The sequence below is a fragment of the Bombina bombina genome, chromosome 4 (assembly GCF_027579735.1).
Source record: "Bombina bombina isolate aBomBom1 chromosome 4, aBomBom1.pri, whole genome shotgun sequence".
NCBI classification, from domain to species: Eukaryota; Metazoa; Chordata; class Amphibia; order Anura; family Bombinatoridae; genus Bombina; species Bombina bombina.
In genome coordinates this window covers 332,789,936-332,816,435 of record NC_069502.1, presented here as the reverse complement: position 1 = coordinate 332,816,435, position 26,500 = coordinate 332,789,936, and the positions used below count along the sequence as shown (strand labels likewise).

Here is a 26,500-nt window from a genome sequence, read left to right as displayed (position 1 = left end):
GGCGGAAAGATATAGGCAGGATGATACTTCCAAGGAAGTGATAAAGCATCCACTGCCTCCGCCTGAGGATCCCGGGATCTGGACAGATACCTGGGAAGTTTCTTGTTTAGATGAGAAGCCATCAGATCTATTTCTGGGAGTTCCCACATTTGAACAATCTGAAGAAATACCTCTGGGTGAAGAGACCATTCGCCCGGATGCAACGTTTGGCGACTGAGATAATCCGCTTCCCAATTGTCTATACCTGGGATATGAACCGCAGAGATTAGACAGGAGCTGGATTCCGCCCAAACCAGAATTCGAGATACTTCTTTCATAGCCAGAGGACTGTGAGTCCCTCCTTGATGATTGATGTATGCCACAGTTGTGACATTGTCTGTCTGAAAACAAATGAACGACTCTCTCTTCAGAAGAGGCCAAGACTGAAGAGCTCTGAAAATTGCACGGAGTTAACAAAATATTGATCGGTAATCTCACCTCCTGAGATTCCCAAACCCCTTGTGCCATCAGAGACCCCCACACAGCTCCCCAACCTGTAAGACTTGCATCTGTTGAGATTATAGTCCAGGTCGGAAGAACAAAAGAAGCCCCCTGAATTAAACGATGGTGATCTGTCCACCACGTCAGAGAATGTCGTACAATCGGTTTTAAAGATATTAATTGAGATATCTTTGTGTAATCCCTGCACCATTGGTTCAGCATACAGAGCTGAAGAGGTCGCATGTGAAAACGAGCAAAGGGGATCGCGTCCGATGCAGCAGTCATAAGACCTAGAATTTCCATGCATAAGGCTACCGAAGGGAATGATTGTGACTGAAGGTTTCGACAAGCTGAAATCAATTTTAGACGTCTCTTGTCTGTCAAAGACAAGGTCATGGACACTGAATCTATCTGGAAACCTAAAAAGGTTACCCTTGTCTGAGGAATCAATGAACTTTTTAGTGAATTGATCCTCCAACCATGATCTTGAAGAAACAACACAAGTCGATTCGTATGAGATTCTGCTAAATGTGAAGACTGAGCAAGTACCAAGATATCGTCCAAATAAGGAAATACCACAATACCCTGTTCTCTGATTACAGACAGAAGGGCACCGAGAACCTTTGTAAAAATTCTTGGAGCTGTAGCTAGGCCAAACGGCAGAGCCACAAACTGGTAATGCTTGTCCAGGAAAGAGAATCTCAGGAACTGATAGTGAGCTGGATGAATCGGAATATGCAGATATGCATCCTGTAAATCTATTGTAGACATATAATGCCCTTGCTGAACAAAAGGCAAGATAGTCCTTACAGTTACCATTTTGAATGTTGGTATCCTTACATAACGATTCAATATTTTTAGATCCAGAACTGGTCTGAAGGAATTCTCCTTCTTGGGTACAATGAAGAGATTCGAATAAAACCCCAGCCCCTGTTCCAAAACTGGAACTGGCATAATTACTCCAGCCAACTCTAGATCTGAAACACATTTCAGAAATGCTTGAGGTTTCACTGGGTTTACTGGGAAAGAAAAAATCTCTTTGCAGGAGGTCTTATCTTGAAACCAATTCTGTACCCTTCTGAAACAAATGTTCTGAATCCAAAGATTGTGAACAGAATTGATCCAAATTTCTTTGAAAAAACGTAATCTGCCCCCTACCAGCTGAGCTGGAATGAGGGCCGCACCTTCATGTGGACTTAGAAGCTGGCTTTGCTTTTCTAGAAGGCTTGGATTTATTCCAGACTGGAGATGGTTTCCAAACTGAAACTGCTCCTGAGGATGAAGAATCAGGCTTTTGTTCTTTGTTGAAACGAAAGGAACGAAAACGATTATTAGCCCTGTTTTTACCTTTAGATTTTTTATCCTGTGGTAAAAAAGTTCCTTTCCCACCAGTAACAGTTGAGATAATAGAATCCAACTGAGAACCAAATAATTTATTACCCTGGAAAGAAAGGGAAAGTAGAGTTGATTTAGAAGACATATCAGCATTCCAAGTTTTAAGCCATAAAGCTCTTCTAGCTAAAATAGCTAGAGACATAAACCTGACATCAACTCTGATAATATCAAAAAATGGCATCACAGATAAAATTATTAGCATGTTGAAGAAGAATAATAATATTATGAGAATCATGATCTGTTACTTGTTGCGCTAAAGTTTCCAACCAAAAAGTTGAAGCTGCAGCAACATCAGCCAATGATATAGCAGGTCTAAGAAGATTACCTGAACACAGATAAGCTTTTCTTAGAAAGGATTCAATTTTCCTATCTAAAGGATCCTTAAAGGAAGTACCATCTGCCGTAGGAATAGTAGTACGTTTAGCAAGGGTAGAAATAGCCCCATCAACTTTAGGGATTTTGTCCCAAAACTCTAATCTTTCGGACGGCACAGGATATAATTGCTTAAAACGTTTAGAGGGAGTAAATGAATTACCCAAATTATTCCATTCTCTGGAAATTACTTCAGAAATAGCACCAGGAACAGGAAAAACTTCTGGAATAACCACAGGAGATTTAAAGACCTTGTCTAAACGTTTAGATTTAATATCAAGAGGACCAGAATCCTCAATTTCTAAAGCAATTAAAACTTCTTTAAGTAAAGAACGAATAAATTCCATTTTAAATAAATATGAAGATTTATCAGCATCAACCTCTGAGACAGAATCCTCTGAACCAGAAGAATCATTAGAATCAGAATGATGATGTTCATTTAAAAATTCATCTGAATAACGAGAAGTTTTAAAAGATTTTTTGTGTTTACTAGAAGGAGGAATAACAGACATAGCCTTCTTAATGGATTCAGAAACAAAATCTCTTATGTTATCAGGAACACTCTGAACATTAGATGTTGTTGGAACTGCAACAGGTAATGGTACTTTACTAAAGGAAATATTATCTGCATTAACAAGTTTGTCATGACATTTAATACAAACAACAGCTGGAGGAACAGCTACCAAAAGTTTACAGCAGATACACTTAGCTTTGGTAGTTCCAGCACCAGACAGCGATTTTCCTGAAGTATCTTCTGACTCAGATGCAACGTGAGACATCTTGCAATATGTAAGAGAAAAAACAACATAAAGCAAACTTGATCAAATTCCTTAAATGACAGTTTCAGGAATGGGAAAAAATGCCAAAGAACAAGCTTCTAGCAACCAGAAGCAATGAAAAATGAGACTTAAATAATGTGGAGACAAAGACGACGCCACATCCGGAACGCCGACATTTTTGGCGCAAAAGAACGTCAAAAAATGACGCAACTTCCGGCGACACGTATGACGCCGGAAACAGAAAAGATTTTTTGCGTCAAAAAAGTCTGCGCCAAGAATGATGCAATAAAATGAAGCATTTTCAGCCCCCGTGAGCCTAACAGCCCACAGGGAAAAGGTCAAATTTTTAAGGTAAGAAAAATGATTGATTCAAATGCATTATCCCAAATATGAAACTGACTGTCTGAAAAAAAGGAATGTTGAACATTCTGAGTCAAGGCAAATAAATGTTTGAATACATATATTTAGAACTTTAAAAAAGTGCCCAACCATAGCTTTAGAGTGTCACAGAAAATAAGACTTACTTACCCCAGGACACTCATCTACATGTTTGTAGAAAGCCAAACCAGTACTGAAACGAAAATCAGCAGAGGTAATGGTATATATATAAGAGTATATTGTCGATCTGAAAAGGGAGGTAAGAGATGAATCTCTACGACCGATAACAGAGAACCTATGAAATAGACCCCGTAGAAGGAGATCATTGAATTCAAACAGGCAATACTCTCTTCACATCCCTCTGACATTCACTGCACGCTGAGAGGAAAACCGGGCTCCAACCTGCTGCGGAGCGCATATCAACGTAGAATCTAGCACAAACTTACTTCACCACCTCCATAGGAGGCAAAGTTTGTAAAACTGATTTGTGGGTGTGGTGAGGGGTGTATTTATAGGCATTTTGAGGTTTGGGAAACTTTGCCCCTCCTGGTAGGAATGTATATCCCATACGTCACTAGCTCATGGACTCTTGCTAATTACATGAAAGAAATATTAATAGAACATCACATGTATTCGACAAATAAACCTGAATAGAAGATGCTCATGTTATCAGGGTTAGGAAATGAGTTCTGTAGCAAAATGTGCAGTACCTGGAAACGGGTGTCTGCTTACAAGTTCCTCTGGTAAACCGAGTTCTCGACCTAATGCTCGTACTTCATCTTTGTGGAAATCTTTAAGTGGTTCAATTACTTTACCCTGAAAAAAAGAACACATATTAAAATACGATCTTGTGTATTATACAATACATAGGATTATGAATTAATAAAGTCCCACGGGTTTCAATATCATTTGTATGCCGACGACACCCAAATCTACCTCTTTGCAGCAGACCTATCTCCTCCCTTGCTAACCCGTGTTACTAACTGTCTCTCACACATTTCTTCCTGGATGTCCAATCACTACCTTAAGCTAAATCTCTCCAAAACTCAGCTCCTTATTTTAAAATCTCCACCCCCCATCTCTCTATAACTGTCGACAAATCCATCATTACCCCTACCCCGCATGCCCGATGTCTTGGGGTCACATATGACTCTACTGTTCAGTGATGCATACAACCTACACTAACCTTTCCTAATACCAGTTCCTCCCCTTCATTACAATCCGCCATGAACCCCCATAGCATGTAAGCCTAAGAGCACAACTATTTGCAGATTTCCTTCATAAGAGCTGACTACAACAGTGCGACTCTCGGCAGGGCCCTCTACCCATTTGATCCCTATAAATGTTACCTTGTATCCCCCCTATGTTTATAGCGCTGCGGAATCTGTTGTCGCTTTACAAATAATTGATAATATTAATAATTATGTATGCAAAACACATTTTCCAACCTCTTTAAACTGCATAAAACTGGACTGCTACAAAAGGCTGGAATTATTATTCATATGTGTGTGGATGGATGGGGCATATCCATTGTTCCATGCCTGTCAACATACAATATGAAAGTTGTTTTTTTTTTTTTTTTTTTATATTAACCTATGTACATGACTGCCAACAGTTAAACTATTTAAGTGTTCAAAATGTATGTGGAAAAGAACAAAAACACACAACTGTAGTATATTTACCTGCAAGGAAGAGGGCACTAGGTGATTTACACTGTAACTTTAAAGAAACTTTTAAACATAGGTTTGTCAATAAATAATAAGGTTGCATTATCCTATTTTTACTTCCATAATACTTAAAGGCAGAAATAAGCGTCTACTGTAAAATTTCCCATTCAACTGGCTCCTCACTTTCTAAACTCTGAAACAGATGCAAAGCTCAGAGGGAAAAGATAAACTAAGGCACAGTTAACTTAAAGGGACACAAAAGACAGTACTGTTCAGTAGCTGCTAAGATCAATGTAAAGAAAATGGCTTCTTTAGCATTTTGTTTTTTCTTTTCTTAACGTGAGATCAGTACCATGGGCACAGTGCTAAAGGTGCACTTTGTGGTACATATGCTTCCAAGAGCTGTGCCCATATGTACCAATCAGCACCTGCTGCATGCACATGCAAATGTAATTATTTAATTATTCTAATACACAATTGGACTGCAAATTGTTTTGCAAAAAGTGTCTTGCACAGCAATCGTAAACTACTGACTTTCGTTAGCCATTTTTCCTTTGTAGTCTGCTTCCATGATATCAGCAGCCTCTTTTTAGATTTTTAGGTCTATCAGCTGTAGTAATTATGAAATGATTAACATAATATTTGCGCTATGACGGCCATCTTACCTCTTCTCTTAACTTTCTGATGAGTTCTGTGTCATTGTGGTGAGTTTTTATAACTTCTGCCTTAACACTTGCAATAAGGGATGCACTTTCAATCAAATCCGGCCTTAATGTTCCCTGTGCAAGAAAAACTTCTTCTGGGTTTAGATTCATTTCACCAATAACCTCATTAGCAATCTGAAGAAAAAGGCAAGAAAAAAGAGTTAATGTTCAGCATTTACAATGTAGGGATATAAATAAATTTATACTGAATAACTAAAATCAATTTGATATTCAGATCACAGCTGACTAAGTGCACGGAACCAAGTATTGTCTGTGTTAAGGGGAAAGTGGATCGTTTTAAAGGGATATAAAATCCCTTTTTTTTCTTTCATGATTCAGATAGAGCACATGGTTTTAAACATCTTTCCAATTTACTACTATTACCAAATATTCTTTGTTTTCTTGGTATTCTTTCTAGAAAAGCAGGAAGGTTATTTCAGGAGTGTGCACGTGTCTGCAGCACTACATGGCAGCAGTTTAGCAAGGGCACTAGATTGCAGCACTATTTCCTGTCATGTAGTGTTCCAGACATGTGCACGCTACCTATCTAGATATCTCTTCCATAAAGAAGAACAAGAGAAAAAAGCAATTTTGACAATAGAAGTAAATTAGAAAGTTGTTTAAAATTGTATTCTCTATCTGAATCATGAAAGAAAACATTTGGGGTTCATGTCCCTTTTTAGTGGTTGATTGTTTAAGATATACAATATCTTTAGATACTGGACTACACACCTATGCAGATAAAATCACAACAATCATTGCAGGTTGTATCTTAGCCTCCTCTTTACAAATGCTTTTCATATAAAGCTATTTGACACAACTTTCACATACCCCGCATGTCATCAAAATGCCATTTTGTGTTTAACTGCATTAAATTAGTGTAGGTCATGGAGCATTGCATGGAATTAAAAAACATAATTTATGCTTACCTGATAAATTTATTTCTCTTGTGGTGTATCCAGTCCACAGATCAACCATTACTTGTGAGATATTCTCCTTCCCAACAGGAAGTTGCAAGAGGATCACCCACAGCAGAGCTGCTACATAGCTCCTCCCCTCACTGCCATACCCAGTCATTCGACCGAAACAAGCCGAGAAAGGAGAAACCATAGGGTGCAGTGGTGACTGGAGTTTAATTAAAATTTAGACCTGCCTGAAAAGGACAGGGCGGGCCGTGGACTGGATACACTATAAGAGAAATAAATTTATCAGGTAAGCATAAATTATGTTTTCTCTTGTTAAGTGTATCCATCCATTACTTGTGGGATACCAATACCAAAGCTATAGTACACGGATGATGGGAGGGACAAGGCAGGAACTTAAACGGAGGGAACCACTGCCTGTAGAACCTTTCTCCCAAAAACAGCGTCCGAAGAAGCAAAAGTATCAAATTTGTAAAATTTGGAAAAAGTATGAAGCGAAGACCAAGTTGCAGCCTTGCAAATCTGTTCAACAGAGGCCTCATTTTTAAAGGCCCAGGTGGAAGCCACAGCTCTAGTAGAATGAGCTGTAATCCTTTCAGGAGGCTGCTGTCCAGCAGTCTCATAGGCTAAACGGATTATACTCCGAAGCCAAAAAGAAAGAGAGGTTGCCGAGGCCTTCTGACCTCTCCTCTGTCCAGATTAAACAACTAACAGGTTAGATGTTTGGCGAAAATCTTTAGTAGCCTGTAAGTAAAACTTCAAGGCACGGACTACGTCTAGATTATGCAAAAGACATTCCTTCTTTGAAGAAGGATTAGGACATAATGATGGAACAACAATCTCTTGATTGATATTCTTGTTAGAAACCACCTTAGGTAAAAACCCAGGTTTTGTACGCAGAACAACTTTATCTGAATGAAAGATCAGATAAGGAGAATCACAATGTAAGGCAGATAACTCCGAGACTCTTCGAGCCGAGGAAATAGCCATCAGAAAAAGAACTTTCCATGAAAGAAGGTTGATATCAATAGAATGAAGGGGTTCAAACGGAAACCCTTGAAGAACTTTAAGAACCAAGTTTAAGCTCCATGGAGGAGCAACAGGTTCAAACACAGGCTTAATTCTAACTAAAGCCTGACAAAATGCCTGAACGTCTGGAACTTCTGCCAGACGCTTGTGTAAAAGAATAGACAGAGCTATTTAAAGAACTAGCTGATAATCCTTTGTCCAAACCCTCTTGGAGGAAGGACAATATCCTAGGAATCCTAACCCTACTCCATGAGTAATTCTTGAATTCACACCAATGAAGATATTTACGCCATATCTTGTGGTAAATTTTCCTGGTGACAGGTTTTCGTGCCTGTATTAAGGTATCAATTACTGACTTGGAGAAGCCACGCTTTGATAGGATCAAGCGTTCAATCTCCATGCAGTCAGTCTAAGAGAAAGTAGATTCGGATGATTGAAAGGACCTTTTATTAGAAGGTCTTGTCTCAGAGGCAGAGTCCATGGTGGAAAGGATGACATGTCCACTAGGTCTGCATACCAGGTCCTGCGTGACCATGCAGGCGCTATCAATATCACCAATGCTCTTTCCTGTTTGATTTTGGCAATCAGACGAGGGAGCAGAGGAAACGGTGGAAACACATAAGCCAGGTTGAAGAACCAAGGCGCTGCTAGAGCATCTATCAGTGCCGCTTCTGGGTCCCTGGACCTGGATCCGTAACAAGGAAGCTTGGCGTTCTGGCGAGACGCCATGAGATCCAATTCTGGTTTGCCCCAACGGAGAACCAATTGAGCAAACACCTCCGGATGGAGTTCCCATTCCCCCGGATGAAAAGTCTGACGATATGGATCGCTGACAGGTGGCAAGAGTGAGTCTCTGCCCAGCGAATTATCTTGGAGACTTCTGACATCGCTAGGGAACTCCTGATTCCCCCTTGATGGTTGATGTAAGCCACAGTCGTGATGTTGTCCGACTGAAATCTGATGAACCTCAGTGTTGCTAGAGATAGAGTGTATATCCTGCGCAAAAACAGATAGGGGAAAGGGGATACCTCTAGCTCTCCTCAGCGGGTACCCTAGTGTACCCAATGTAAGGATAAAACAATAGGAAGTGGAGGTGAGCGCCAAATAGGCTGAGGAAGGGGAAGTGTTGCTAGCTGAGGCCAAGCCAGAAGAGCATTGAATATTGCTCTTAACTCCAGAATATTTATTGGGAGGAGTTTCTCCTCCTGAGTCCATGAACCCTGAGCCTTCAGGGAGTTGCAGACTGCACCCCAACCTAGAAGGCTGGCATCTGTTACAATTGTCCAATCTGGTCTGCGAAAGGTCATACCCTTGGACAGATGGGCCCGAGATAACCACCAGAGAAGAGAATCTCTTGTTTCCTGATCCAGATTTAGTAGAGGAGACAAATCTGTGTAATCCCCATTCCACTGACTGAGCATGCATAATTGCAGCGGTCTGAGATGCAGGTGCGCGAATGGCACTATGTCCATCGCCGCTACCATTGAGCCGATTACTTCCATGCACTGAGCCACCGTGGGGCGCGGAATGGAGTGAAGAACACGGCAAGCATTTAGAAGTTTTGATAACCTGGACTCCGTCAGGTAAATTTTCATTTCTACAGAATCTATTAGAGTCCCTAGGAAGGAAACCCTTGTGAGAGAAGATAGAGAACTCTTTTCTTCGTTCACTTTCCACCCATGCGACCTCAGGAATGCCAGAACTATCTCTGTATGAGATTTGGCAATTTGAAAGCTTGACGCCTGTATCAGGATGTGGTCCAGGTAAGGAGCCACCGCTATGCCTCGCGGTCTTAGGACCGCCAGAAGTGAGCCCAGAACCTTTGTAAAAATTATTGGGGCTGTAGCCAACCCGAATGGAAGAGCTACAAATTGGTAATGCCTGTCTAGAAAGGCAAACCTCAGGAACTGATGATGATTCTTGTGAATCGGAATGTGAAGGTAGGCATCCTTTAAGTCCACAGTGGTCATGTACTGACCCTCTTGGATCATGGGTAAAATGGTTCAAATAGTTTCCATCTTGAATGACGGAACTCTGAGGAATTTGTTTAGGATCTTTAAATCCAAAATTGGTCTGAAGGTTCCCTCTTTTTTCGGAACCACAAACAGATTTGAATAAAACCCCTGCCCTTGTTCCGTCCGCGGAACTGGATGGATAACTCCCATTACAAGGAGATCTTGTACGCAGCTTAGGAATGCCTCTTTCTTTATCTGGTTTGCAGATAATCTTGAAAGGTGAAATCTCCCTTGTGGAGGAGAAGCTTTGAAGTCCAGAAGATATCCCTGAGATATGATCTCCAACGCCCAGGGATCCTGAACATCTCTTGCCCACGCCTGGGCGAAGAGAGAGAGAGTCTGCCCCCTACTAGATCCGTTGTCGGATAGGGGGCCGCTCCTTCATGCTGTCTTAGAGGCAGCAGCAGGCTTTCTGGCCTGCTTGCCCTTGTTCCAGGACTGGTTAGGTTTCCAGGCCTGCTTGGATTGAGCAAAAGTTCCCTCTTGTTTTGAAGCAGAGGAAGTTGATGCTGCACCTGCCTTGAAATTTCGAAAGGCACGAAAATTAGACTGTTTGGCCTTTGATTTGGCCCTGTCCTGAGGAAGGGTATGACTCTTACCTCCAGTAATGTCAGCAATAATTTCTTTCAAACCAGGCCCGAATTAAGGTCTGCCCCTTGAAAGGAATGTTGAGTAATTTAGACTTTGAAGTCACATCAGCTGACCAGGATTTGAGCCATAGCGCCATACGCGCCTGGATGGCGAATCCGGAATTCTTAGCCGTTAGTTTAGTCAAATGAACAATGGCATCAGAAACAAATGAGTTAGCTAGCTTAAGAGTTCTAAGCTTGTCAACAATTTCAGTCAATGGAGCTGTATGGATGGCCTCTTCCAGGGCCTCAAACCAGAATGCCGCCGCAGCAGTGACAGGCGCAATGCATGCAAGGGGCTGTAAAATAAAACCTTGTTGAATAAACATTTTCTTAAGGTAACCCTCCAATTTTGTATCCATTGGATCTGAAAAAGCACAACTATCCTCAACCGGGATAGTGGTACGCTTTGCTAAAGTAGAAACTGCTCCCTCCACCTTAGGGACTGTCTGCCACAAGTCCCGTGTAGTGTCATCTATTGGAAACATTTTTCTAAATATAGGAGGTGGGGAAAAGGGCACACCGGGCCTATCCCACTCCTTACTAATAATTTCTGTAAGCCTTTTAGGTATTGGAAAAACATCAGTACTCACCGGCACTGCATAGTATTTATCCAGCCTACACAATTTCTCTGGCACTGCAATTGTGTCACAGTCATTCAGGGCAGCTAATACCTCCCCAAGCAATACACGGAGGTTCTCAAGCTTAAATTTAAAATTAGAAATCTCTGAATCAGGTCTCCCCAATTCAGAGACGTCACCCACAGACTGAAGCTCTCCGTCCTCAGGTTCTGCATATTGTGACGCAGTATCAGACATGGCTCTTACAGCATCTACGCGCTCTGTATCTCGTCTAACCCCAGAGCTATCGCGCTTGCCTTTCAATTCAGGCAATCTGGATAATACCTCTGACAGGGTATTATTCATGATAGCAGCCATGTCCTGCAAAGTAATCGCTATGGGCGTCCCTGATGTACTTGGCGCCATATTAGCGTGCGTCCCTTGAGCGGGAGGCGAAGGGTCCGACACGTGGGGAGAGTTAGTCGGCATAACTTCCCCCTCGACAGACCCCTCTGTGACAATTCTTTTATAGATAAAGACTGATCTTTACTGTTTAAGGTGAAATCAATACATTTAGTACACATTCTCCTATGGGGCTCCACCATGGCTTTTAAACATAATGAACAAGCATCCTCTGTTTCAGACATGTTTGTACAGACTAGCAATGAGACTAGCAAGCTTGGAAAACACTTTAAAGCAAGTTAACAAGCAATATAAAAAAAACGTTACTGTGCCTTTAAGAGAAACAAATTTTGACAAAATTTGAAATAACAGTGAAAAAAGGCAATTACACTAACAAAATTTTTACAGTGTATGTAACAAGTCAGCAGAGCATTGCACCCACTTGCAAATGGATGATTAACCCCTTAATACCAAAAACGGAATAATAAATGACAAAAAACGTTTTTTAAACACAGTCACAACAACTACCACAGTCTACTGTGGTTGTTACCCTCCTCAAACACGACTTTGAAGCCTTTTGAGCACTTCAGAGATGTCCTGTATCATGCAGAAGGAAGCTGAGTGTCTCAGTCTGTAATTCTAGCTGTAGGCCCCTCCCACTCATATTACAACAGTGGAAAGCCTCAGGAAACTGTTTCTAGGCAAAAATCAAGCCAGCCATGTGGAAAAAAACTAGGCCCCAATAAGTTTTGTCACCAAACATATATAAAAACGATTAACATGCCAGCAAACGTTTTATATTACACTTTTATAAGAGTATGTATCTCTGTTAATAAGCCTGATACCAGTCGCTATCACTGCATTTAAGGCTTAACTTACATCTTAATCCGGTATCAGCAGCATTTTTCTAGCAAATTCCATCCCTAGAAATATGTTAACTGCACATACCTTATTGCAGGAAAACCTGCACGCCATTCCCCCTCTGAAGTTACCTCACTCCTCAGAATATGTGAGAACGGCAGTGGATCTTAGTTACTTCTGCTAAGATCATAGAAATCACAGGCAGATTCTTCTTCTAATGCTGCCTGAGATGAAACAGTACACTCCGGTACCATTTAAAAATAAACTTTTGATTGAAGTTAAAAAACTAACTATAATACACCACTCTCCTCTTACTACGTCCATCTTTGTTGAGAGTTGCAAGAGAATGACTGGATATGGCAGTGAGGGGAGGAGCTATGTAGCAGCTCTGCTGTGGGTGATCCTCTTGCAACTTCCTGTTGGGAAGGAGAATATCCCACAAGTAAAAGATGATCCGTAGACTGGATACACTTAACAAGAGAAAATAAATTGGGTGTGTCACAAAATGTATAATGACTTAGGTTGGGCCTCTGGGATCATGCATAGCTATATAAACATCCAACCACAAGGTTTAAAAGGCTCATCTTGTGTCTCCTACCTTAGGTTTACAAACCTACAAATGTGACAGAGTTTAAATACATAATAAATAGGGAGGCATAAGGTAATTTATTCTATAGATATCAGCAAGGAGAAATTCATTTGTTGCACTTTAGATCAAATAAATTTACTCAGTACAAGTAATTTTGGTAAACTGGCTTTTATACTGTGCTAAATTGGTATTGAAATGATGTCATAATATATGTTATATATATATTACATAGCTTTATAGGTAAAACTTGCGTCAGCTAAACAGTCTCCTTCCTATACAGTGCATTTCATGAAGGTACACAGTGAACTCTACACTGCTTCCCTAGGCAGACTGAGTAGGAGATCAACATATTTGCTGCACCTACTTTTATTAAATTTGTCTTTAATGCTACTTCCCTATGATTCATAGGTTTTGCAATATGCTGTATGATTATCTTGATGTTACATTTGCCTAAATCAATATACTGAGCTTCCATAAGTACAAGCAAAATTAAAAAAAAAAAAAAAAAGTTAATTTAATTTTTTATAATGATAATTAAAACAGAATTTATGCTTACCTGATAAATTACTTTCTCCAACGGTGTGTCCGGTCCACGGCGTCATCCTTACTTGTGGGATATCTCTTCCCCAACAGGAAATGGCAAAGAGTCCCAGCAAAGCTGGCCATATAGTCCCTCCTAGGCTCCGCCCACCCCAGTCATTCGACCGACGGACAGGAGGAAATATATATAGGAGAAACCATATGGTACCGTGGTGACTGTAGTTAGAGAAAATAATTCATCAGACCTGATTAAAAAACCAGGGCGGGCCGTGGACCGGACACACCGTTGGAGAAACACAATTTATGCTTACCTGATAAATTTATTTCTCTTGTGGTGTATCCAGTCCACGGATCATCCATTACTTGTGGGATATTCTCATTCCCAACAGGAAGTTGCAAGAGGACACCCACAGCAGAGCTGTAATATAGCTCCTCCCCTAACTGTCATAGCCAGTCATTCGACCGAAAACAAGCCGAGAAAGGAGGAACCATAGGGTGCAGTGGTTACTGTAGTTTAAATTTAAAAATTACCTGCCTTAAAATGACAGGGTGGGCCGTGGACTGGATACACCACAAGAGAAATAAATCAGGTAAGCATAAACTGTGTTTTCTCTTGTAAGGTGTATCCAGTCCACGGATCATCCATTACTTGTGGGATACCAATACCAAAGCTAAAGTACACGGATGAAGGGAGGGACAAGGCAGGAACTAAAATGGAAGGAACCACTGCCCGTAAAACCTTTCTCCCAAATATAGCCTCCAAAGAAGCAAAAGTATCAAATTTGTAAAATTTTGAAAAAATATGAAGCGAAGACCAAGTCGTCGCCTTGAAAATCTGATCAAAAGAAGCCTCATTTTTAAAGGCCCAAGTGGAAGCCACAGCTCTAGTGGAATGAGCTGTAATCCTTTCAGGAGGTTGCTGTCCAGCAGTCTCATAGGCTAAGCGGATTAAGCTTCTTAGTCAAAAAGAAAAAGAGGTTGCCGAAGTGTTTTGACCTCTCCTCTGTCCAGAGTAGACAAACAAAGCAGATGTTTGACGAAAATCTTTAGTAGCTTGTAAGTAAAACTTTAAAGCACGGACCACGTCCAAATTGTGTAACACAAGGATGGAACAACAATCTCTTGATTGATATTCTTGTTAGATACCACCTTAGGTAAGAACCCAGGTTTGGTACGCAGGACTACCTTATCCGTATGAAAAATCAGATAAGGAGAATCACATTGTAAGGCAGATAGCTCAGAGACTCTACGAGCCGAGGAAATAGCTACCAAAAAAAAGAACTTTCCAAGATAAAAGCTTGATATCTATGGAATGAAGAGGTTCAAACGGAACTCCTTGAAGAACCTTAAGAACCAAGTTTAAGCTCCATGGTGGAGCAACAGGTTTAAACACAGGCTTGATTCTAACTAAAGCCTGACAAAATGCCTGAACGTCTGGAACATCTGCCAGACGCTTAACTAGCTGACAATCCTTTTTCCAAACCTTCTAGGAGAAAAGATAATATCCTAGCAATCCTGACCTTACTCCATGAGTAACCCTTGGATTCACACCAATAAAGATATCTACGCCATACCTTATGGTAAATTATTTTCCTGGTGACAGACTTTCGTGCCTGGCTTAAGGTATCAATAACTGACTCGGAGAAGCCACGCTTTGATAAAATAAAGCAGTCAGCCTCAGAGAAATTAGATTTGGATGGTTGAAAGGACCCTGAAGTAGAAGGTCCTGTTTCAGAGGCAGAGACCATGGTGGAAAGGATGACATGTCCACTAGATCTGCATACCAGGTCCTGCGTGGCCACGTAGGTTCTATCAGAATCACCGATGCTCTCTCCTGCTTGATCTTGGCAATCAGTCGAGGGAGCAGAGGAAACGGTGGAAACACATAAGCCAGGTTGAAAGACCAGGGCGCTGCTAGAGCATCTATCAGTGTCGCCTTGGGATCCCTGGACCTGGATCCGTAACACGGAAGCTTGGCGTTCTGGCGAGACGCCATGAGATCCAGTTCTGGTTTGCCCCAACGATGAATCAGTTGTGCAAATGCCTCCGGATGGAGTTCCCACTCTCCCGGATGAAAAGTCTGACGACTTAGAAAATCCGCCTCCCAGTGCTCTACACCTGGGATATGGATAGCTGATAGGTGACAAGAGTGAATCTCTGCCCAGCGAATTATTTTTGAAACTTCTAACATCTCTAGGGAACTTCTCGTTCCCCCTTGATGGTTGATGTAAGCTACAGTCGTGATGTTGTCCGACTGAAATCTGATGTACCTCAGAGTTGCTAACTGAGGCCAAGCCTGAAGAGCCTTGAATATCGCTCTTAGTTCCAGAATATTTAATGGTAGGAGAGACTCCTCCTGAGTCCACGATCCCTGAGCCTTCAGGGAGTTCCAGACTGCACCCCAACCTAGAAGGCTGGCATCTGTTGTAACAATTGTCCAATCTGGCCTGCGAAAGGTCATACCTTTGGACAGATGGACCCGAGATAGCCACCATGGAAGAGAATCCCTGGTCTCTTGGTCCAGATTCAGTTGAGGGGACAAATCTGTGTAATCCCCGCTCCACTGACTGAGCATGCATAGTTGCAGCGGTCTGAGATGTAAGCGTGCAAACGGCACTATGTCCATTGCCGCTACCATTAAGCCGATTACTTCCATACACTGAACCACCGAAGGGCGCGGAATGGAATGAAGAACCCGGCAGGAATTTAGAAGCTTTGATAACCTGGACTCCGTCAGGTGAATTTTCATTTCTACAGAATCTATCAGAGTCCCTAGAAAGGAAACTCTTGTGAGTGGGGATGGAGAACTCTTTTCCTCGTTCACTTTCCACCCATGCGACCACAGAAATGCCAGTACTACGTCCGTATGAGACTTGGCAATTTGGAAGTTTGACGCCTGTATCAGGATGTTGTCTAAATAAGGTGCTACTGTTATGCCCCGCGGCAGTAGGACCGCCATAAGTGACCCTAGAACCTTTGTAAAGATTCTTGGGGCTGTAGCTAATCCCAAGGGAAGAGCTACAACTGGTAATGCCTGTCTTAAAAGGCAAACCTGAGAAACCGATGATGATCTTTGTGTATCGGAATGTGAAGATAAGCATCCTTTAGATCCACTGTAGTCATATATTGACCCTCCTGGATCAGTGGTAGGATGGTACGAATAGTTTCCATCTTGAACAACGGAACTTTGAGGAATTTGTTTAAGATCTTTAGATCCAAAATTGGTCTGAAGGTTCCCTCTTTTTTGGGAACCACAAACAGATTTGAGTAAAAACCCTGTCCCTGTTCCTCCTTTGGAACTGGATGGATCACTCCCATAACTAGGACTCCTCGTACACAGTGTAAGAATGCCTCTCTCTTTATCTGGTGTGCAGATAATTGTGAAAGGTGAAATCTCCCTTTTGGGGGGGAAGCTTTGAAGTCCAGAAGATATCCCTGGGATATAATTTCCAACGCCCAGGGATCCTGAACATCTCTTGCCCACGCCTGGGCAAAGAGTGAAAGTCTGCCCCCTACTAGATCCGTTCCCGGATAGGGGGCCGTTCCTTCATGCTGTCTTAGAGGCAGCAGCAGGCTTTTTTACCTGCTTACCTTTTTTCCATGTCAGGTTTGGTCTCCAGACCGTCTTGGATTGAGCAAAAGTTCCCTCTTGTTTATTATTAGAGGAAGTTGATGCCGCACCTGCCTTGAAGTTTTGAAAGGCACGAAAATTAGACTGTTTGGCCCTAGATTTGGACCTGTCCTGAGGAAGGGCATGACCTTTTCCTCCAGTGATATCAGCAATAATCTCCTTCAACTAGGCCCGAATCGGGTCTGCCCCTTGAAGGGAATGTTAAGTAGCTTAGATTTTGAAGTCACGTCAGCTGACCATGATCTAAGCCATAGCGCTCTGCGTGCCTGTATAGCAAAACCAGAATTCTTAGCCGTTAGTTTAGTCAAATGAAAAATGGCATCAGCATAAAAGAATTGGCTAGCTTAAGTGCTCTAAGTTTGCCAAGTATGTCATCCAATGGAGTCTCTACCTGTAAAGCCTCTTCCAGAGACTCAAACCAGTACGCCGCAGCAGCAGTGACAGGGGCAATGCATGCAAGGGGCTGTAGGATAAAACCTTGTTGAATAAATATTTTCTTAAGGTAACCTCTAATTTTTTATCCATTGGATCTAAAAAAAAAAAAAAAGCACAACTGTCCTCGACAGGGATAGTAGTTCGCTTTACTAGAGTAGAAACTGCTCCCTCCACCTTAGGGACTGTCTGCCATAAGTCCCATGTGGTGGCGTCTATTGGAAACATTTTTCTAAAAATAGGAGGGGAAGAGAACGGCACACCTGGTCTATCCCATTCCTTATTAATAATTTCTGTAAACCTTTTAGGTATTTGGAAAAACATCAGTACACACCGGCACTGCAAAGTATTTATCCAGTCTACACAATTTCTCTGGCACTGCAATGGTATCACAGTCATTCAGAGCAGCTAAAACCTCCCTAAGCAACACGCGGAGGCTGTTCAAGCTTAAATTTAAATGTAGAAATATTAGAATCAGGTATCTTTCCTGAGTCATTAACATCACCCACTGACTGAAGCTCTCTTTCCTCAGCTTCTGCATATTGTGAGGCAGTATCAGACATGGTTCTTAAAGCGTCAGTATGCTCTGAATTTTGTCTCACCCCAGAGCTATCTCGCTTACCTCTAAGTTCAGGTAGTCTGACTAATACCGCTGACAGTGTATTATCCATGACTGCCGCCATGTCTTGTAAAGTAAACGCTATGGGCGCCCTAGATATACTTGGCGCCATTTGAGCGTGAGTCCCTTAAGCGGGAGTCAAAGGGTCTGACACGTGGGGAAAGTTAGTCAGCATAACTTCCCCCTCGTCAGATTCCTCTGGTGATACATTTTTTAAAGACAGAAAATGATCTTTATTGCATAAAATGAAATCAGTACATTTGGTACACATTCTAAGAGGGGGTTCCACCATGGCTTTTAAACATAATAAACAAGGAGTTTCTTCTATGTCAGACATGTTTATACAGAATAGCAATGAGACTAGCAAGCTTGGAAAACACTTTAAATCAAGTTAACAAGCAAATATAAAAAACGGTACTGTGCCTTTAAGAGAAACAAATTTTGTCAGAATTTGAAAAACAGTGAAAAAATGCAGTAAATCAAACGAAATTTTTACAGTGTGTATAATAGGCTAACAGAGCATTGCACCCACTTGCAAATGGATGATTAACCCCTTAGTTCAAAAAACGGATAAAAAAAACGAAATAGATGTTTTTTAACAGTCACAACCAACTGCCACAGCAAGCTGTGGCCCTACCTTCCCCAATAAACGACTTTGGAAAGCCTTTGGGCCCTTCAGAGATGTCCTATAGCATTAAGAGGGCCTTTGAGGGAAGCTGGATGTCACAGTTTGTAATTTTAACTGCACCAACTGTAACTTTTATACTACAACAGTGGGAATTGTTTCTAGTCAAAATTTAAGCCAGCCATGTGGAAAAAACTAGGCCCCAATAAAGTTTTATCACCAAAGCATATATAAAAACGATTAAACATGCCAGCAAACGTTTTATATTGTAAATATCATAAGGGTATTACCCCTGGGAGTAAGCATGATACCAGTCGTTATTAAATCACTGTATTCAGGCTTAACTTACATTAATCCGGTATCAGCAGCATTTTCTAGTGTTTTCCATCTCTAGAAAAAATTATAACTGCACATACCTGATAGCAGAATAAACTGCACGCCATTCTCTCGCTGAAGTTACCTCATCTGTGTAATCCCCTCAGACATATGTGAGAATAGCAATGGATCTTAGTTACAACCTGCTAAGATCATAGAAACCTCAGGCAGATTCTTCTTCTATTTACTGCCTGAGATAAAATAGCACAACTCCGGTACTATTTAAAAATAACAAACTTTTGATTGAAGAAAATAAACTAGCTATATTTAACCACTCTCTCCTACAACGTCTCTGGTCTTCTGATCTACTTGAATAATTGTCAGAAAAATCCTCATTTCTAAGTTATCTATTATTGTTCCCAAGAAGGGAACTCTTGTCGACGGAGACAGAGAACTTTTTTCTATGTTCACCTTCCATCCGTGTGATCTGAGAAAGGCCAGAACGATGTCTGTATGAGCCTTTGCTTTTGACAGGGACGACGCTTGTATTAGAATGTCGTCCAAGTAAGGTACTACTGCAATGCCCCTCGGTCTTAGAACCGCTAGAAGGGACCCTAGTACCTTTGTGAAAATCCTTGGAGCAGTGGCTAACCCGAATGGGAGGGCCACAAACTGGTAATGCTTGTCCAGAAAAGCGAACCTTAGGAACTGATGATGTTCTTTGTGGATAGGAATATGTAGGTACGCATCCTTTAGATCCACGGTAGTCATAAATTGACTTTCCTGGATAGTGGGTAGAATCGTTTGAATGGTTTCCATCTTGAACGATGGTACCCTGAGAAATTTGTTTAGGATCTTCAAATCCAAAATTGGTCTGAAAGTTCCCTCTTTTTTGGGAACTACGAACAGATTGGAATAAAATCCCATTCCTTGTTCCTTTATTGGAACTGGGTGTATCACTCCCATCTTTAACAGGTCTTCTACACAATGTAAGAACGCCTGTCTCTTTATTTGGTTTGAGGATAAGTGAGACATGTGGAACCTTCCCCTTGGGGGTAGTTCCCTGAATTCCAGGAGATAACCCTGAGAAACTATTTCTAGCGCCCAGGGATCCTGAACATCTCTTGCCCAAGCCTGAGCAAAGAGAGAGAGTCTGCCCCCCACTAGATCCGGTCCCGGATCGGGGGCTACTCCTTCATGCTGTTTTGTTAGCAGCGGCAGGCTTCTTGGCCTGCTTACCCTTGCATCGGTTTCCAGGCTGGTTTGGGTTGTGAGGCATTACCCTCTTGCTTAGAGGATGCAGAATTAGAGGCCGGTCCGTTCCTGAAATTGCGAAAGGAACGAAAATTAGACTTATGTTTGGCCTTGAAAGGCCTATCTTGTGGAAGGGCATGGCCCTTTCCCCCAGTGATGTCTGAAATAATCTCTTTCAATTCTGGTCCAAATAGAGTTTTACCTTTGAAAGGGATGTTAAGCAATTTTGTCTTGGATGACACATCCGCTGACCAAGACTTTAGCCAAAGCGCTCTGCGCGCCACGATAGCAAACCCTGAATTTTTCGCCGCTAATCTAGCTAATTGCAAAGCGGCATCTAAAATAAAAGAGTTAGCCAACTTAAGTGCGTGAACTCTGTCCATAACCTCCTCATATGGAGTCTCTCTACTAAGCGAGTTTTCTAGTTCCTCGAACCAGAACCACGCTGCTGTAGTGACAGGAACAATGCACGAAATGGGTTGTAGAAGGTAACCTTGCTGTACAAAAATCTTTTTAAGCAAACCCTCCAATTTTTTAACCATAGGATCTTTGAAAGCACAACTATCTTCGATAGGAATAGTAGTGCGTTTGTTTAGAGTAGAAACTGCCCCCTCGACCTTAGGGACTGTCTGCCATAAGTCCTTTCTGGGGTCGACCATAGGAAATAATTTCTTAAATATAGGGGGGAACAAAAGGTATGCCGGGCTTTTCCCACTCCTTATTTACTATGTCCGCCACCCGCTTGGGTATAGGAAAAGCGTCGGGGTGCACCGGAACCTCTAGGAACTTGTCCATCTTGCATAATTTCTCTGGAATGACCAAGTTGTCACAATCATCCAGAGTAGATAACACCTCCTTAAGCAGTGCGCGGAGATGATCTAATTTAAATTTAAATGTCACAACATCAGGTTCAGCTTGTTGAGAAATTTTTCCTGAATCTGAAATTTCTCCATCTGACAAAACCTCCCTCATGGCCCCTTCAGATTGGTGTGAGGGTATGACAGAACAATTATCATCAGCGCCCTCCTGCTCTTCAGTGTTTAAAACAGAGCAATCGCGCTTTCTCTGATAAGTAGGCATTTTGGATAAAATATTTGCTATGGAGTTATCCATTACAGCCGTTAATTGTTGCATGGTAATAAGCATTGGCGCACTAGATGTACTAGGGGCCTCCTGTGTGGGCAAAACTGGTGTAGACATAGTAGGAGATGATGTAGTATCATGTTTACTCCCCTCATCTGAGGAATCATCTTGGGCAATTTCATTATCTGTGGCAGTACTGTCCTTACTTTGTTTGGACGCTATGGCACAATTATCACATAAATTTAAATGGGGAGACACATTGGCTTTCATACATATAGAACATAGCTTATCCGAAGGCACAGACATGTTAAACAGGCTTAAACTTGTCAACAAAGCACAAAAAATGTCTCTTTAAATTTTAAACAGAAAACACTTTATTACTAAATATGTGAAAAAGTATGAAGGAATTGTTCAAAAATTACACCACAGTGTCTTAAAGCATTAAGAGTATTGCACACCAAATTTCAGAGCTTTAACCCTTAAAATAACGGAACCAGAGCCGTTTACAAATTTAACCCCTATACAGTCCCAGCTATAGCCTTTGCTGAGACCCAACCAAGCCCAGAGGGGAATACGATACCAATTGACGCCTTCTAGAAGCTTTTCCAGCAAATTTCAGATCCTCACACATGCATCTGCATGCCCTGCTCTCAAAAAACAACTGCGCAGTAATGGCGCGAAAATGAGGCTCAGTCTACAACTAGGAAGGCCCCCTGACTGGAAAAGGTGTCTACCATAGTGCCTGCCGTTTAATAAACGTTCCCCAAGTTTATAAATGCGAATTGTCAGCATAAATATGAATAAAATGCCCAAATAAAGCAATCGATTTAGCCCATAAAAATGTCTACCAGTTTTTTAGCCCATATTAAGCCCTTTATTCTGTTTGTTTGACTAAGAAAATGGCTTACCGGTCCCCATGAGGGGAAATGACAGCCTTCCAGCATTACATGGTCTTGTTAGAAATATGGCTAGTCATACCTTAAGCAGAAAAGTCTGCTAACTGCTTCCCCCAACTGAAGTTACTTCATCTCAACAGTCCTATGTGGAAACAGCAATCGATTTTAGTTACTGTCTGCTAAAATCATCTTCCTCTCACAAACAGAAATCTTCATCCTTTTCTGTTTGAGTAAATAGTACATACCAGCACTATTTTAAAATAACAAACACTTGATAGAAGAATAAAAACTACATTTAAACACCAAAAAACTCTTAACCATCTCCGTGGAGATGTTGCCTGTGCAACGGCAAAGAGAATGACTGGGGTGGACGGAGTCTAGGAGGGACTATATGGCCAGCTTTGCTGGGACTCTTTGCCATTTCCTGTTGGGGAAGAGATATCCCACAAGTAAGGATGACGCCGTGGACCGGACACACCAATGTTGGAGAAATTTATATATATATATATATATATATATATATATATATATATATATATATCACACACAAGGAGATCCGTCTCTCCCTTTTCATAGCATTTTCCTATGTTTGTGGAATCTCAACCTCAGCAGTACCTTCAGGGTATCTAGTCTACAATGACCCAACAAGTGCACAGGGGCCGAAAGAATAAGAAAGAATAAGGCAGGAAATGCAGGATAAATCACCTAATCATTGTGATATTTTGTGTTATCTGCTTGTCTAAAGGCAGAACTAAACTTTAAAATTGACATACCATAAATAAGCTAAACATCTATAACATTGGTAGAATTAGGTGTCAATATGAAAACAGCTTCTTAATATTAGAATATCTAACTGCTCTTGATCAATACCTTCACAAACGTGTCGCCAATAATTTTCCTTTTCTCTTCTGGGTTTGTGGTCATGTTGAGCGTCTTACTGATTCTTTTACGAGGTGTTCTGTCCTCGTCTGATATTGGTAACGTTGTTGTGCCATTGTAAAATGAATGTGCTGCATTTACAACTGTAGAAGACACAATTATGCTAAGTTAAATTCAACAGCCCTTTAGAAGTCAACTGACTTATGTTGGCATTAATAATCTAATTTGACAGTTTTAAGGAACATTCTATGAATCAGAAGAAATGCCCCTTAATAAAGAAATACCTTTCACTTGAATTCCAAGCTTTTTAAGAGCTTCTTCTACAGACTGACTCTCTCGTTTTCTCATAAAGCCATTATCTATATGTACTGCAATGATCTGGTCTTGATTTAAAGCTTTGTTCAGAAGAGCTGTACAAACTGTGGAATCAACCCCTCCACTTAATAACACCTGTAGAAGAAAAACATGAAAATATATATTGTAGGACTTCATTGCAGATAAGAAACTAATCTGCAACTAAATTAGGTACTATCAATTGATCACTATCACACCAAATTAATCACAAATTGTAATATCAATGTATTTGTTCATTTAGGAAATCACAATTTTTAACTTTAAAACATGTATTTTTTCTCACCAGTTATCACAAAGAAAAATAAAGTTGTCACTGTGTAAGGAAACGACTGTGAATTTTACAATTAAACCACTACAGACACACAAGCGAGACATACCAACATCAGATATTACAGTAAAAGGGAAAGCAAATGGCCGTCATATTTCTTACTTACTACTATTATGCTTGAGTATTTCTATAGAATGGTAGCAATTTAGTACAGGATACAGACAACTTCCTGCAAGCAGTTCAGGGAATACTATTAGAAGAATTATAACCTGAGGTTACAATGTGTTATCTTATACAAATTTCCATTTATGTTTGTAAACATATGTATCACTTAAGAAGTCTAAAAAGAAATAGCAGCATCATAAGTTGTTGACTGGTAAACCCAAATCAGCTGACATCTGAAGTCTATTAAGAACACATATATATATATATATATATATATATATATATATATATATATATATATATATATATATATATATATAGAACAATGTTGAAGAAGGGCACTCTCAGGGTTTGTATAGAGACAAATATTTTCTTTATTCCTAGAACATTAATACATGGTCGACGTTTCGGCCCTCAGTTGGGCCTTCATCAGGACAGTGCCCTTCTTCTACATTGTTCTTTAACTATCTCTTATAAGGATTGCACCCAGGTTGTGGCTGCTCCGCCTGGTTGGAGTGCTGGGCTATACGCTATTTTGACATATATATATATATATATATATATATATATATATATATATATATATATATATATATATATATACACATACATACATACATACACACACACACAAAATATATATATATATATATATATACATACATACATACATATATACATACACACACACACAATATATATATATATATATATATATATATATATATATATATATATATATATATATATTAAAACTTTGGACACACTTTAAACGCACTCCTTTATATACATATATGATTTATTCAACCATTATGTTACTTCAACAGGAAAATTCTACAGTCTAATCAATTGAAATATAAAATGAAATCCTTACCAAAACCTTAGATGACCCAGCCTTCTCTTTTATTTCCCTGATACATTGAATTTCTCTGTTCTGAACTGTGTAAGTACCACTGCATCCCGCAACATCATACAAGAAGTTTTTTAGCATCACCTTCCCATTTTCAGTTAAGCCAACTTCAGGATGGAACTGTACTCCGTAAAGCTTTTTGGATTCATTTGCAATACCTTTAAATTAAAATGATAAAGTAAGACATACTTAATTGTTCAAATATTATACTATATAAATGATAAGGGTCAAGGTGATATTGTACAAATACGTATTGGTTATCATATATTGCTGATAGAGAAAATATAAATAATATTAGATATTATATTGTAGTCAATATGTGTCCAAATAAAGTTCACCAATAGATATGGCAAAGGTCCAAAATTGTGTGAAAGGATCAGGCTTTCTATTTAGATGCTGCTCCACTTTGAATTATAGGTGCTGTGGTATGATCGGTGGGTAGGAAACAAGAAAAGAAAAAGGGGCGCCTCATATAGTAGCTATGTCTTATAGGATGTCTTGTTTTGTATCTGTGTGAATAACACTCACATTTTCCGATGGCACTTAATGGGTAAAGGTATTTTTGGGTTGGCTGACACTCTCAGGTATCTGATGAAAACTGACTTTTTAGGCTAAGAAACATGTTGCATTAAAACTTTGTGTTTTTAGCCAACTTGAACTTGATTTTCCTCTTGGTCTGCACTCCCCCGTTTTTCTTTTGGAGACATATTTTTGTTATTTTTACATCTGCAAACACACAGATGATTTAATTCTAGCAGCATACAGAAGCTAACAGCATCACAAGAAGCCAGTAAATAAGTAAAGGAGCCGACATCCAGTGAGTCCCAAACCAGACCTCTATTAGGAGTAAACAGTGAGCTAACTGCTGAGAGAGTCAGCTGGCCCATAAGCCGCTTACCAATTAGGTGCCACCCAAAAATGTGAGTGTTATTCACACACACATAAAAAAACAAGACATCCTATAAGACATGGCTACGTTATAAGGCACCCCTTTTTCTTTTCTTATTTTTAAAAAGTATTATTTCAGTAAATGACAATTACGCCAACATCTTTATATGAAGATCTTTTATGGTATTCCTTTATCCTGAACAATATGAACTATATTAATATATTTTAAAGATTTCTAAAATATTAAAGAAAAAAATATGCAGTGACAAAATATCATGCTGTTCTTCTAAAAGTTTGTATTTCTACTTTTAAAACATATCAAATAAATCTCCTCTAAAACCTATATAGCTGATACATCAAATGGACACACCACCACCCCTAATTAAAATGAATCTAATAGTAAGGAATATTAGACTCATATTAAAATATTTTAGAGATTATATAGGTCTTGTTTGATGCATCATAGACTACATGAGTGTAGAAGGGATTCACTGCATTATAATACAGCTGTAGAACATGGAGCCCACTTATGAAACAGGAACAGACACACAACAGCTCCAATGTCTTTAAATTGCCCAATCCAGCACAAATTTATTTAAAAGCACTTTACAATTGTGTTTCTGTGTCAGAGGAACAGGATGGAGAATTCCCTGAAAAGGTTTGTTGAACAACTTCAGGCTTCAAGCCTTCATCTAAATATATGCCTCAGCTATCCTTATCCTCCAGTATAAAAATCTTTGTTGGATGCGTTGAGCAAGAAGACATAAAAATTGAAACGGCAGTAATAGTTAGTGACAATCTAACTAGATGGGAGTGAAAGGCTCTAAAAGAATAAATGAAGAATGATCTTGTGATCAA

General features: G+C 40.3%; 1 protein-coding gene across 1 annotated transcript in view; it reads right to left on the bottom strand.

The window, feature by feature from the left end:
- The window catches only part of GMPS (guanine monophosphate synthase), a 175,838-nt gene that overhangs the window by 102,248 nt on the left and 47,090 nt on the right, over window positions 1-26,500 (bottom strand). Inside the window, exons 6-10 of the mRNA XM_053710074.1 lie at window positions 24,719-24,912; window positions 23,342-23,507; window positions 23,049-23,200; window positions 5,737-5,910; window positions 4,115-4,220 (exon numbers count right to left, since the gene is read on the bottom strand). Of these exons, the coding sequence (XP_053566049.1) occupies window positions 4,115-4,220; window positions 5,737-5,910; window positions 23,049-23,200; window positions 23,342-23,507; window positions 24,719-24,912 (792 nt within the window). The remainder of the gene's footprint in view (window positions 1-4,114; window positions 4,221-5,736; window positions 5,911-23,048; window positions 23,201-23,341; window positions 23,508-24,718; window positions 24,913-26,500) is intronic.